At 35.4% G+C, this 14227-nt stretch overlaps 1 protein-coding gene across 7 annotated transcripts in view; it reads right to left on the reverse strand.

Moving 5' to 3' along the window:
* Nucleotides 1-14227, reverse strand: part of LOC125250290 (NACHT, LRR and PYD domains-containing protein 12-like) — a 224965-nt gene that overhangs the window by 182890 nt on the left and 27848 nt on the right. For 3 of the 7 annotated variants that reach the window (XM_048162791.1, XM_048162794.1, XM_048162792.1), the window contains one exon: nt 11885-12058. The exons of the other annotated variants lie outside the window; for them this stretch is intronic. In XM_048162791.1, the coding sequence (XP_048018748.1) occupies nt 11885-12058 (174 nt within the window). The remainder of the gene's footprint in view (nt 1-11884; nt 12059-14227) is intronic. 7 annotated transcript variants of the gene reach the window in all.

Here is a 14227-nt window from a genome sequence, read left to right on the forward strand (position 1 = left end):
TAGTGACATTGAATTGTAATGTCACTTTGTTTCCAAGATCATCAATAATGTTCACAGTCATGAAAACCTGATATTCTCCCTGGAAAGTAAAATAGAAATCTGTTTAACTATAAGATTAAGGCTTTTAATTTTATTTATTTTTTATATTATTATTTACAACCCCATTTCCAGAAAATTTGGGACATTTTGTAAAATGCAATAAAAAACAGAATCTGTGGTTAGTTTTTTTTTTTTGTTTGTTTGTTTGTTTGTTTGTTTGTTTTTGTTTTTGTTTGTTTTGGGGGTTTTTTTGGAGTGTATTGCAGCCATCAAAATCAAGTTGTGTATTGTTATAAAATACAATTAAGTTGGTCAGTGAAAACACTGGAAATATTTTCTTTGTACTTTTGTCAGTTAAATAAAGTTTAAAAATAATTAACAAATAACAGATTCGTGATTGTATTGCATTTCACAAAATGTCCCAACTTTTCTGGAAATGGAGTTGTATATAATATAATATATAGTATATATTTTAATACATCTAATTTCTAAAGGATCCTATTAAAATAATACAGTGCATTTAAATTGGAAAAGATAAAGCATAAAGTTGACTGCTCACCTCAGGGCCATTAAACTTTTTCACATAAAATGGAACAGTTTCATGAAGAGTTTCTGAAACAGGGAAGCAATCTCACTGATATCCTGCATCACTAAAAGATACTGCAGTAAACATATTCAAACATGTAGTACCTCCTTTGATGATGTAACAGATTTTGCAGTCCTCACAAGGAACATAAGGCTGTGTGTGCTCCAACCACAGCTGACCTTTGTAGTAAAAACCACAATGAAAACCAATACGATTGATTGTGAACACTGAAAAACAAAACAAGGCCAGGTCATCAGCTCATATTAAAGTTTTAAGCTAAATCAATTAAATTATAAAGATTATATTAAACGGGCTGTTCCATATTATATATAATCAACATAAATATTTAATTAACTTACTTGGGATTACTGTATAAGTTATAGTGTACAAAGACACTCCTTGAGAGCAGGGGGAAGCTGTCATTGACAGGTAATACAACGGTCCTGATTAAAGAGAGAGCATTGAAATAATGAAAAGACATCTCAAATACTGAATGTTGTAATATCTGCTTTTGTTACTATTAAGTGGGTTCCCTATCTGTCAGTCACTACAATGTTATGTCGACTGACAAATGGGTCTCACCTGGGAGCCCCAATCACCTCTGAGGTGTAGAAAAACAGCCAGTGGAATTTGCCAAGCCACTCATTAGAGTTGTTGCTTCAGAGCCGAGTGGTTGTTTTGTGAATGAAGCGATCACTCTTCCAGTTCGGCTCTAAAGAAGTTAGCTGAAGCCCTCTTTCTGGTGATTGTATGCAGGGCCGGCGCAAGATCAACTGCCGTTCACACTCACAATTAAACACGATCTTTGAAATGCATGTGAAAGACTGGAGGTTTTTGTATATTGATAAACTTGCACTAAAATAAAAGTATGCACATGTTTTTGGATATTATTATTTTTTTTCATTCTGCAACGTAAAAAGAAAAAGAAAAAAAAATCAGCACACAACCACTAGCTACAAATGCAAACTCTGTATTATATATTAAGAATATCTCCCGGAAGATTCATGAGAATTCCCGGTGGGCCACTGATAAATTGGTCCAGCAATAGCCTACCACTTTGACAAAAAGACAGTTTTACCTTACTGGCACATCTGGACTTGGTTATTGAACCTGATGCTCCTCACGACAGCCTCTTCCAGGCGGATTTACCCGAGAAAGGACCATCTTTTTTCAGGGACGGGGAACCATATGGCACCCGCTTCCAGATATCTGGAATCTTCTCATGTGGTTTCTGGATGGGACACGGAGGACTGGTGGTGGTAGACACTATCACTCAAGCCAGAGCTCCTTCTACTAGGTGGGCTGGGCGACACCTAACACCTCTGTGAGGTTCTACAACCTCCGGTTTCTTCCTGTGTGTCAGTTACAAATAGGAAAGTTGGGTGAAGGCTGGTTCGGTGTCTCACTTGCAACACAATTTCTTTCTAAGAGGCGGATGCGAGCGACTTCTTTGGTCTCCATGAGCGTTCCTCAGTTGGCATCCTTCAACAGTCAGACACGGTAGAGGCGTTGATGCCAGGCCCAGTACTGGAGATGCATGTCTGGTTGGTCAGCCCCTTTACTGGGCTAGTTGCCCCATATGTTGTGATTATATGTGTATTCTTCCACTGTATAGTTTCCCTGTTGGTAAACTCTTGTCTTTCCCTTGGCAAATCCTGCTCTGCCCTCTCTGATTTTTCCATATGTAACACTGCCCCACAGGCCAGTCCCTCTCTACAGGTAGGATGTGGTCTCTGTAGTTTCCTCTCTACCTGGATAAGGTACGCTTTCCCAGCATTATCACACTGGTCATGGCTGAAAAATCGACTGTCTCCACAGAAAGCCCTGTCCCTTCCACCCCTCAGGCATGGAGGACAAAGATTTTGAGTAGGTCATGACTTAGCGAGAGCAGTTGCCAAAAGGGCAAGTTACAGTTTGCCAGCATCTGCATCACCAGCACTCATAACACAGATCAGTGGTTGTGGCTCTGTCCATAGGAAACCCATTTGTCAGTTGACATAACTTTGTATTAACTGACAGATAGGGATATTCTTGGTTACTGTTGTAACTCTTGTTCACTGATCGAGGGAACAGAGACATTAGTCCACAGCCCTGGACTACCCCACAGAGTGGCTGGGACACCGTCTCGGCTCCAAATCATAAACCTCATGAGTGGATGTGTGCCACAATCTTATACACCTGTATGTACGGGCGAGTGGCTTGGCATGAGAATTTCACTCGCCAATTTCATTGCCCATTTTTCTAAACATCAGAGGTGATTGGGGCTCCCAAGTGAGACTCATTTGTTAGTCGACATAACATCTCCATCAGTAACCAAGATGTTTCCAATTATGTTTTTTTGTATGTACATTATTTTATTCAAACGTTTGGGGTCAGTATGATTTTTTTTAAGAAATAAAAACTGATCAAAAGTGATAGTCAAGACATTTATGATTTTACACAATATTTCTATTTCAAATTAATGCTGTTCTTTTACATTTTATAGACCTCAAATAATCCCCCATAAATTTATCAAGGTTTTTACAAAAATATTAAGCAGCACATCTGTTTTTAACATTGATAATAATAAGAAATGTTTCTTGAGCAGGAAAAAAAAAAAAAAAAAAAATCAGCATATTAGAATGATTTCTGAAGATTCATGTGATATTGGAGTAATAATGCTAAAAATGCAGCTTTGCCATCACAGTAAAAAAATACATTTTAAAATATAATACAACAGAAAACAGTTATTTTACATTAATGTGTCACAATGTTACTGTTCTTACTAAATTATTGTTCAAAGCAATAAAGTCTTGGTAATGATAAGAGACATTTAAAAAATTAAAAAGTTTTACTGGCCCCAGATTTTTGTATTTACATACAGTATATATGTTTGTTTGTGATTGTGTCATTTTTGCGTATGTGTCATTTTAAAAAATATTTGATTCCACTTACCATCAAAGGTGTACCAGACACTCAGATGATCTGAGGAACATAATAATCTTCTCTCTGCTCTCACAGATGACAGACAAGATAAAGCAATAAACCAGAGGAAAGCTGAAGAGCACAAAAGCACCATATCTGTTTCCTTCATGAACAACTCCAGTGGAAAAACTGAAATTCAGAACAACATTCAAACTAACCATTCTCTAAAATCAGTTCTTGCTTTTAACAATGCTCTGTATTGATGTAAAACACATTTGGTTTGAAAGCCACTACAGGTTTACTGTTAAGTGCCAGTGGTTATGTGAACAGAGAACTGTCGAAAAAAGGAAGTTTAGCCATGAGATGAAATCATGAAACATGCAGGAATTCAGTGGGAACCGTATGTGCATGACTTTTAGTTTCACACGTTTCAGCACCACAAACATGATGACATACATAATAATGTATTAAAACAGTCCAATGAAACAACAAAATGGAATTTCCTGTCTCCCAGCTGTTCACATCAGTGTGTTTTCATGAGGATGTATGGCAACACACTGCTGGAACAGTCAAAACAAACCAGTGGAAAAATCTCTCCTTAATGGTTTCGTATCATATGTGTATCAGTCTTCAGATCATGATCTAATAACAACAGGACACAATGAACCGCATTACTGTAAAACTTTTCTTTTCCACTGAACCGTAAATCAGGGTTTTTTCTCTCCCAGTGCCTGTGTTTATGTGAACAAAGAAGTGCTGGTAAAGAGAAAGCAGTGAATTCAAAGGGTTTGTGTATTTAAATGGCATTTATTTACACTTTCACAGATGTTTCAGCCTCACAACATACAGTACTAAAATCATATCATGACTTTCCTCAAGTGTCCAGACTAAGAAAATTTCACAGAAAAGGCTATTATAAAATAAGAAATAAAATACTATTTTTCTAATGAAGTTTATGCTCAAAACATTAACTGTCTATTAACTGTCTATCATTAAATGGTAATAAATTACCATTTAATGATTTGGGCTCAGTAAGATTTTTAAATGTTTTAGAAAGAAAGCTCTTGATCACCAAAGCTGCATTTGATCAAAAATATAGTAAAAACTGTAATTTGTGAACTATTATTACAATTTTAAATAACTGTTTTCTATGTGAACATATTTTAAAATGTAATTTTAATTGTTTCTTGTTCTACAATCCTCCTCGAAAAATTGCATTCTAACTACTTTCTATTTGTACAGTAATGCTGAAACGTAATGTCAGCCTTCTTTCAACATCATCAACAATGTTCACATCCACGTAAATCTGATATTCTCCCTAGAAATGAAAATAAAATACATAAGACTTGTTTCATAGCTTCCAAAGGATCATATTTTCATTTGACATGTGTTTGTATCCAAAGCAACAGTGCATTTCCATTGTTTATACACATGTTCACTGAGAATCGAACCCATGATCTTGGTGTTTCCACACTATACCAGTTCAGCTACAGGAATAACTTATAAAATCTCATTTATCATAAAAACAGGTATAACATTAGTCATGAAATCTCACCTGAGGAGCAAAAATGTCTTTCTTTTAAAATAAAATGGACAGGTTTCATGCAGTGTTTCTGAAACAAAAAAACACTCTAATTAATATCAACTTCAGCACTACTATGAAAGAAGTACAGTGCAGTAAATATATATTTTAACATGTATTACCTCCTTTGATGATGTAACAGGCTTTAACATCCTCACAAGCAATATCTGGTTGTGTGTACTCAAACAATAGCTGACCTTTGATGTAAACTCGAGCATGATATCCGACACGAGCAAGTGTGAACACTGAATGACAATAAAGTTTATTTTAAATTTAGAAAGCCAAATTTGCACAAATGGCATTGCACAGCGTTAATAGCAAGATCAAGCATTGAGATGCATGACACATAGATTTTATACATATTGTAATGATTCAGGAGCATTCAGTTTTAATAAACTTACTTGGGATTATTGTATAGGTCATATTGTGCCAGGCCACTTTTGTAGAGCAGGGGGAACCGGTCACTGACAGGAAATACAACGGCCCTGGATAAAGAGAGAGCGTTGGTTATCGAAAAAATAATAAGACATAATTAAAGATATAAAATAAGATAATACAATAAGATACATCACATTTTGCGTCCCCCCCAAGAAACTTAACATTTCCTCTCAAAACTTTTGTGTTGTAAATAAATGAGGTGTGAGGAAAAACTAGGTCATATTTCAATGTGGTCCCACTTTATATTTGGTGTCCTTAACTATTATGTAGGCTTACTAACATAAATTAATACAATGCTCTTATTGTTTACATACATGTTTTTACATTTTACTTAAATTAAATAAAATTAAATATATAATTTTAATGAGACATTAGAATAATTAAAAGGAATAATAGTAGTTAATAGTCAATTATTGGCCTGTTTAGCTGAGCCATCAATGGAACAAACAAAACAAGCCCTCAAAATTGATAAGAACATATTCTAGAGACACTTGATGTTTAATCTTATTAGATGATTAGTTAATTGCATTTTATTTTCAATAAAACATTTGCAATGGGTTTGAAAAATGTGTTTCATGCATGTTTGGACGGAGTTTTTGTTGTATTTACACTGTTCTGACCAGCAGGGGTCACCAGCGTGTGGCGATTCGAACGCTTTGGAATAGTGAATCATTTGCGAAGCAATTGATCCGAAGCTTTGAAAAGCTTCGATTCTCCCATCACTACATGAAGCTTCAACAAACGCTATACCATATACTGACGATCAAGAACTAATCAGGGTTACTATGGAGACAAACAAGGCAGAAGGCACAGCGACATGCCAACATTTCCCTTTAGGAACTCCATACCCTTATGAAAATTAACAATGGTTTTACTATAGTAAAATTGTAGTTTACCATGACTTTTTGGTGCGAACCACGGTTTAAAAAAAAAAAAAAAAAAACATGGTTCTGATACCATAGTTTTACTAGTTATATTGTACTACATTAAAACTGTAGCAAACCATGACTAAAACCATGACTGGCTTACAGGGCTTGACATACGCTTGTCCGGGACTGCGAGACAAGTGGATTTTTTGATGTAAAAGAGAATTTTACTTGCCTGACCAGATAAGTAGCTTGATTAAAATGTCAATAACAACCAAAATGCGAGAATGATTCATTTAGCTTAAGTGGCGATAGTGGTAGTGGATGGATAGTAATATATGTAGCCTATTGCGCTGTTGAGGCGCACGTAACCTCTCGAGGAGAATTTAAAACAAATGAGCTCTGCTCACACAAAGAAACTCAGTTATGATGTTGCAATAAAAGTTCAATATATGGGTTTTTTATAGCTTGCTATTTACGATATATGATAAAGTTAAACATCACCCCACCGAAAGTGCTGAATTCCTGAATATCACCTTGATTGAAATTGACACTAATTTAATACAACAGTTCAATAAACAAGTAGTTAATATTAATCACTTACGTTTTAGGTGCAATATTTCCTGTTTTTTGTTGTATTTTAGCAGCGAAAATAGTTCCAAACAAAGCAGAACCAGCGCATCTCACAGCCGTTTCGAATGATTCAGCGTTTTGAACGAATCGGTTGAGTGAAGATTCAATGGCCCAGTCATAAACAACCGAATGATTCAGCCTTTTGAATGAATCGTTTGAATAAATGAATCAGTGGCTCACTCATTAAGATGGTCACTTGCCGCCATCTACTGGCGGTTTAATTTCATGTTTAAAAGTATAAATTTCCCACCAACATTTCTTATTTGTATATTCAAAAATATTTAAAGAATCTCTTAACATTATTAAATGCAGTTGTACTTTTTCAGTGTAAATTATTTAATTTGGTTACAGCCCTATAGTGTCTTACTATTTTAATTTATCAACTGTAAGAATTTGAAATAAAAGATTAAACATAAATTTAATTAGATTGGGGGAGGGGGTAAATGCCCTTTATAAAGGTTAATTATTATTATTATTATTATTATTATAAAACACTGATGAGAATGCTTACTTCAAAATAAATTCTATTTACAAAACACACACACACACACACACACACACAGGGAAAAGAAAAAACAAATCATATTTTTTTCCAGGCAAGCTAGTTTTTTACTCCAAGGGACCAGCAAAAAACAAAGCTTAATGTCGAACTATATTGGCACAGGCCTACAGAAAGATTTTATTGTCTTCAGATGTAGCTTTCACACTACCAGCATCTATATAATGATTTTGATCAGCATTTTATTGTTCATAGCAGAGGGCTCTCTCAACTTGTTATATTTTAGTTTGTCAATTGATACGATTAGTCTTTGCATACACATGCGCCCCTCGAAAGCCTGAAATCACAGAGCCCCCCCCCCCCCCCCCCCCCCCCCCCCACATAATAAATCCCAATTTAACTTCTGGTAATACGATATATCAGGATAATGAACATACACAATATTGTTATCGTGGGCACTTCAAAATACCTCGAATAATTATTTATAACGAATTATTATTTTTTTTATAATACATTTTCCAAGGAGACAACCTTTGTGATAACCTAAATGACCAAATTAGTTGTTTGAAACTTTTCTTTATGTAAACACCTGTGGAAATGTTTCTATCTTCTCTTTTGCTGATAACGATTTGAACCACCAGAGTCACTGAGTAAAAATGTCTTATTCACACAGGCTTGAATAGACCAAACTGAATCATTTAGCATTATTTAAGAAAAACATATTGAACTCACCTTCATAGCTGTACCAAACACTAACCTGCTCTGAGGAACAGAGCAATCTTCTTTCTGCAGAGGTAGAGGACATACAAGGCAAAGCTATTATAATATAAAAGATAAAAACTGAAATGAACAAAAGCATAACTGTTATGTTTTCCTGAATAAAACTAGTAGACCTCTCTGTCTGAAATAACAGTTTTTGTTTCTTAAATGAAATGATCAAAGCATTCACACAAACTAACTCTGTTTCTGTAAAACATCCCCTTTCGATAGATAGGTCACTGTTTTCCCCCCTATAAATAGCACTGAGAATAAGGAAACAGAAGTTGGGCCAAAAGATAAAATCATGACACAGGCAGGGAACTGAGATTGAATTGAGTGTGTGCAGATGGTAAATATCCATTTATATACACTTTTAGACAAGTTTTTTCTACATGACAAATATACTAGATGACATATTGTTCCTGCCAAATTTAATACACATCAACAGTCCATAGAAATGTACACACTAAACTTCTCCAGTGTTGGTGGACAAGTGAACTTTTATCTGGTTTGTTCAAGTCGTCTGTAAAGGTCCGGTCGTAACCCATGAGGTGGTTGTAGTCGTGGGGCAGAGCAAAGGCATTGGGTTGACCAGCAATGAGTGTTTCTTGGCATAAAAACTAGTGAACATCCTGCTTACGTCAGGAATAATGACACCAGTCCGATGGAAAACAGTTTGTTTCTCCACTAGAAGGGCGCTGTAGGTGATGACTGTGTCCTTGTGGTACAGAAATACTACATGGCCTTTGGCGATCAAGAGGAGGAGAACAGGAGTGAGAAATGTGAAGAAACCTATAATGCCACAAAAAGCAACTTGCAGTGCCGAGGTGTTCACACCAGCGCCTGTTTTCATGAGGACATACGACTAAACATACTGCTGGAGTAGGAGAAAAACTTCACAGCTACAAGAGAGCAGATTTAGATCATTAGGTTTAAGAAACTAACATTGATCACTATATCCAGGGCTTGAAATGTACTTTTTTGGGTGAACTAACCCTTTTGAACATTGAGATACAGTAACCACTTGTCAATTAGGTGTAGACATTACATTACATAATGAGTGTGGCAAATATTCCCATTGCTGTGTGAAGCCAGACAAACACTGACTTTTTCTGATGATCTGTTCTTGATTTTTTTGACACACGCCACAACCCATGTAAAATCCCAATCTGATACATTTTTTTTTCATGTGGAATTTTCCCACTTCCTCAGATAGCAATATTGTTCTCTTTATAACGTTATGTAATATTACAGTCCCAATCATAGTCATTAGTTGTGCATTAATGTTTGAGCTGCATGTGCTGAAGCTGAAGATGATCACCGGCATGATTTACTACAGCGTTAATTCTTAACCAGATCCTATCTGAGATAAATCACATATAGATAGGCCTACACAAAATAAACACAATATTACAACTTATATTTGCACAAACAAAAGGCTGTGAATGCACACGCAAACTTATAGTCATGATGAAGGTGTAACTCCAGCTGTAAAATGATCCCAAACATAACTCCGGTGCTCTCGCTTCATTTTCCTCGTGTCTGCTTTACATGTTTCATGGTTGAGCAGCACACATAATAAAAGTTACTACTACTACTACTGTCTTAAAGGGATAGTTCACCCCAAAATAACAGTTCTGTCATCAATTATTCACCCTCATGTAGTTTCAAACCTGCATTTTTCTTTCTGACTCTTTCGACTGTGGAACATAAAAGAAGATATTTTGAAGAATGTTGGAAACCAATCAGACACTGAAACATTTATCAAAATATATTCTCTAGTGTTTCCACAGTAGAAAGTCAAACATGTTCGGAATAATAAGAGTGTGATTAACAATCATTTACATTTTGCAGGGTTTCTCTAAAATCAAAGTAGCTCACCTTTATTTAAGAAGGAGAATCTTCTCTGCATCTGCTCATGTAGCTTCAATAATACAACAGACAAGAGAACTTTTCAAATAAAAACAATTGTTCTGAACTTTGAAAGACACACAAATGCTGTTAACTGGTAAAATCTGGCTAGAAGAGATGATTATAAATATTTTAATCATTATGGATGAGTTCAATCCAAACATTATTATATTTGTAGGTCTGATACTGAAGAGCCTGAAGATTTCTGCTGACAGACTCATCTGAGCTTCTTTCTCCTGTTCACCTTTAAATAAAACTAAACCATCATTTGTCTGAATACTAAAGCAACATTAATCATTCAATATCACATGTTTCTAACACACATGCTGCTTTATTTCATTGTAAAGTCTGAGTCTCTTCCATCTGTATGAAACACATTTACACATTAATCACACATTTATTTCTCCTCATAGACACAGTAGTGAGACTCTTCTGTGGATCACCTGATGATTTCTGCTCCTCTCATGATGATTTCAGAGATTTAAACCTTGATTTAAACAATCCACCAGAGACATTTGGTGATTGATAATTTACTCTGTAAGGTGAAACAGAAGAGAAAACAATCAGTGTTCAGAGGAACAAAGTGCAAATTATTCACTGTTTTTTGAGTAAAAAGTTACATTAAATTCCTGTAATCAGATTAATTACTGACTTTACATGATCCTGCAGAGATATTTGTGGTTTAAATATAATACATTAAACCATGAATCACGTTGATATGTTTGTGTGTTTGTGTTGGTGTGACTCCTATTGAGTGACTGTAAAGAAGAAACTAATGAGTGTACGGCGTATGGAATAAACCACAGGGAGCAAATACAAATGATATTCTGAATTAAAACACAATCCTTTAGTTAAAGCCGTTTGTCCTCTAGTTTAAACATGTTTGTAGGGCTCTTAGTAAATAACTGAAAGTAAAGTGAGTGTAAAGTAGTGTGACGTGTTGCTTGTCAAGGTAAAAACACACTAGAGACAGAGACATTTCTCATGTGAGGCTGGACGGCTGTGAGCTGAAGCTGAACACACTGATTTTAGCAGGAGTGCAGCGTTTTCCTACAATCTGAACAAGTCTATTTTCAGACTGAAATGATTCACTACTGACACAGTTAATAAAGCAGGTGTTGTTGAATAAAGCTGTGACAGTGTGCTTTTGTGCTCTTTCCTCCTTTGTGTTGAACATTTTAATAACTTCACATTTTTTCTCACACAAACCCTTTGCTGCAATAAAGATTAATGATAATTTCCTTTCACCAAAATTGGAAAGGTTTGTTCACATATCAGAGGTAAATGAAGATCTCTTTAATATCACAGTGATGTTTCCTCACCTCAGGACACAGTTTGAGTCTCGTAACACGTCACTGAGCTGCTGCTTTGAGTCTCCGATCTTATTCTCAATCAGATCAAGATCTTTTAAAAACTGCAGTGCTTTTGAGTTAGTCAAAGACTGAGTTAAAGAAGAAACATCTGTAATGCCACAGCACTGTAGACTAGAAAGACACAAACAGATGAAGAGAGATCATCTTACAAACAAATCAATAGGGTGAAGAATTTTGCACAAATATAATGTGAACTCAGACTCATTGTGAGATATTTAGTATAAAGTGTTTTAGTTTAAACTGTTAAAGTGATTTAAAGCATTTTGATTCTTGTATGTGAAGAATGTTACTGACCTCAATCTCTCCAGTTTACAGTGTGAATCCTTCAGTACGTCACATAAGTGCTTCAATCCTGTGTTTTCTAGTTCATTCCAGCTCAGGTCCAGATCTCTCAGGTGTGACGGGTTTGATTTCAGAGCTGAAATCAGGATGACACACTGTTTCTCTGTAATACTGCATCCACACAGACTGAAGACAGAAAGAGAAAATGACTCAAATCCATGTTCAGTTCATGTGTGAGTTAAATGAATCATGAATAAATGTCATACAGTCACTAATAAACCAGCAAAAACATGAAAACTTTTGAGGAGCATTTGAGGATACTAGTTACAATCCAAGGGCCAGATTTACTAAACAGGGCTAATTAGCCCATTTCAGCAGGTGATTTACTGACAATGTGCAAATTAAAGAACACTGACATAGTCAGATAATTTCAATAATGACCAACTCAGTCTACCAAATTAGTGTCTGCTTTAAAACATGCTTTTTTAAGGCTTTAAATGCTGCTAATACCAATAAATTAATCTCCCTATAATAATATGATCTCTGTTTAAACTCTTAGTTCTGTTCATTGTTCTGTGTCGTTTATGTAGTGATGGGCAGGTCGAAGGTTTGTGAAACACTGAAACAGTTGAAACAAATGTGCAGTAATGTGTCGAAGCTTCGAAACAACCCGACACCCGTCTCCACGGTGACCCCTAGTGGTCAGAACAGTGTAAATGCAATAAAACTCAGTCCAAACATGCACAAAAACACCTTTTACAAATCTATTGCAAATGTATTATTGAAAGTAAAATCTATGATTTGTAATTAACTAATCAACTAATAAGATTAAATATAGAGTGTTTGTATAATATGTGTTCTTTTATCAATTTCCAGGGCTTGTTTTGTTGTTCCATGATAAACAGGCAAATAAAAGAGATTAACAACTACCATAATTCATTTTAATTATACCAATGTCTCATTAAAACATCTAAAATTGTATAAAACTGATCAGAAATCAGGTAAAACCCATAGACACTTCAATGGTTCTCAGTGAATCATGATTCATGGGTTCACAGAGATCATCGCCCGGGTTCACCGGTGAACCATTGGCTGCATCTCATTTCAGAGGCTGCGTCCTCCAGAGGTCACATTTGAAGGCTACATATGTCATTGAGACTGTCTCATTTAAGAAAAGTAACCGTTAGATTGCCAAAAAAAGAAAGAAATGACAGTATTTTACACCTCACAAGGAATAACAGTCAATTTTATTACAGTTACTTTTCTGAAATAAGACATCCTTAATGACGTATGCAGCCTTCAAATGTGACCTCCGAAATGAGACGCAACTATTGAAATTTAGAACTATTTAGAAACGGTTATGACGTAATGAAGCCTCATTTACTGAAATCATGTGACTTTGGCAGTTTGACACAAGCTCTGAACCAGTGATTCAAAACAAAAGACTCATAAAGCTTTAAAGCTTCATGAAGCAGTGTTTGAAATCACCCATCACTATATTTATGTTGAAGTTTTATCTCTCCTACATGTTAGATTTGTGATTACTTTTTTACAGACGCTAGGACACATTTCTCAATACTTAGGTCACTTTTGCAAAACTCTTCACACAGTTCTCCTAACCAACTTTCATCTTGGCAAAACAGTTCATTTCACATCCAAAATGTACTACAACTATCAAAACACTTTATTCAGGTCTCAAATCAACTCATTCTTCCAGAACACTAGCAAAGGTTGACAGCCGACAAACACACTTTGTCACCCACAAAACAATGACCTAAAAAACACTAACAACATGTAGCATTATACAATGTTTTCTTGTGTAAAACAAGGACACATTTCTGTTTATAATTCACTGCAATATATGTTACTGGAATGAATCAGACATGATGCAGAATTCACCAATATTTTATGTCGTTTATTTATTTTTATTTTTTTGCACTGAGTAATTCCAAAATACAAGAATTTGTATACACACCATCCACTGATACAATTCAATTGTTTTTATAGCATTTAATTTTAAGATTTAAAATATATTTCATTAAAATATTACTGTAGGAATGTAGCAAATTGCTCTTATTCAGTTTTGTATTGTGTTATTGTTTTGAACATAAGTTTAACAGTGTTACGCGTGTTTCGCAAATGCCCGGCCCAGAGTCCTCAATGATTAATTAACATTGTTATATTGTTTTCTTTTTCTAGTTTCCTATTGGCTGAGTTGGGGAAGCGAGGCTATAAAGTGACAGGAGGCGGACTTTCGGGTCTCGGCCAGCCACAGCTTTCTTCGCAGCCATATCGTTTCGTCTTTATATTATTTTCACTTAGTTTGTACTTTTTGTTGGAGCGGGGAGGCCCAGC

This window comes from Megalobrama amblycephala, linkage group LG17 (assembly GCF_018812025.1).
Source record: "Megalobrama amblycephala isolate DHTTF-2021 linkage group LG17, ASM1881202v1, whole genome shotgun sequence".
Taxonomy (NCBI): Eukaryota; Metazoa; Chordata; class Actinopteri; order Cypriniformes; family Xenocyprididae; genus Megalobrama; species Megalobrama amblycephala.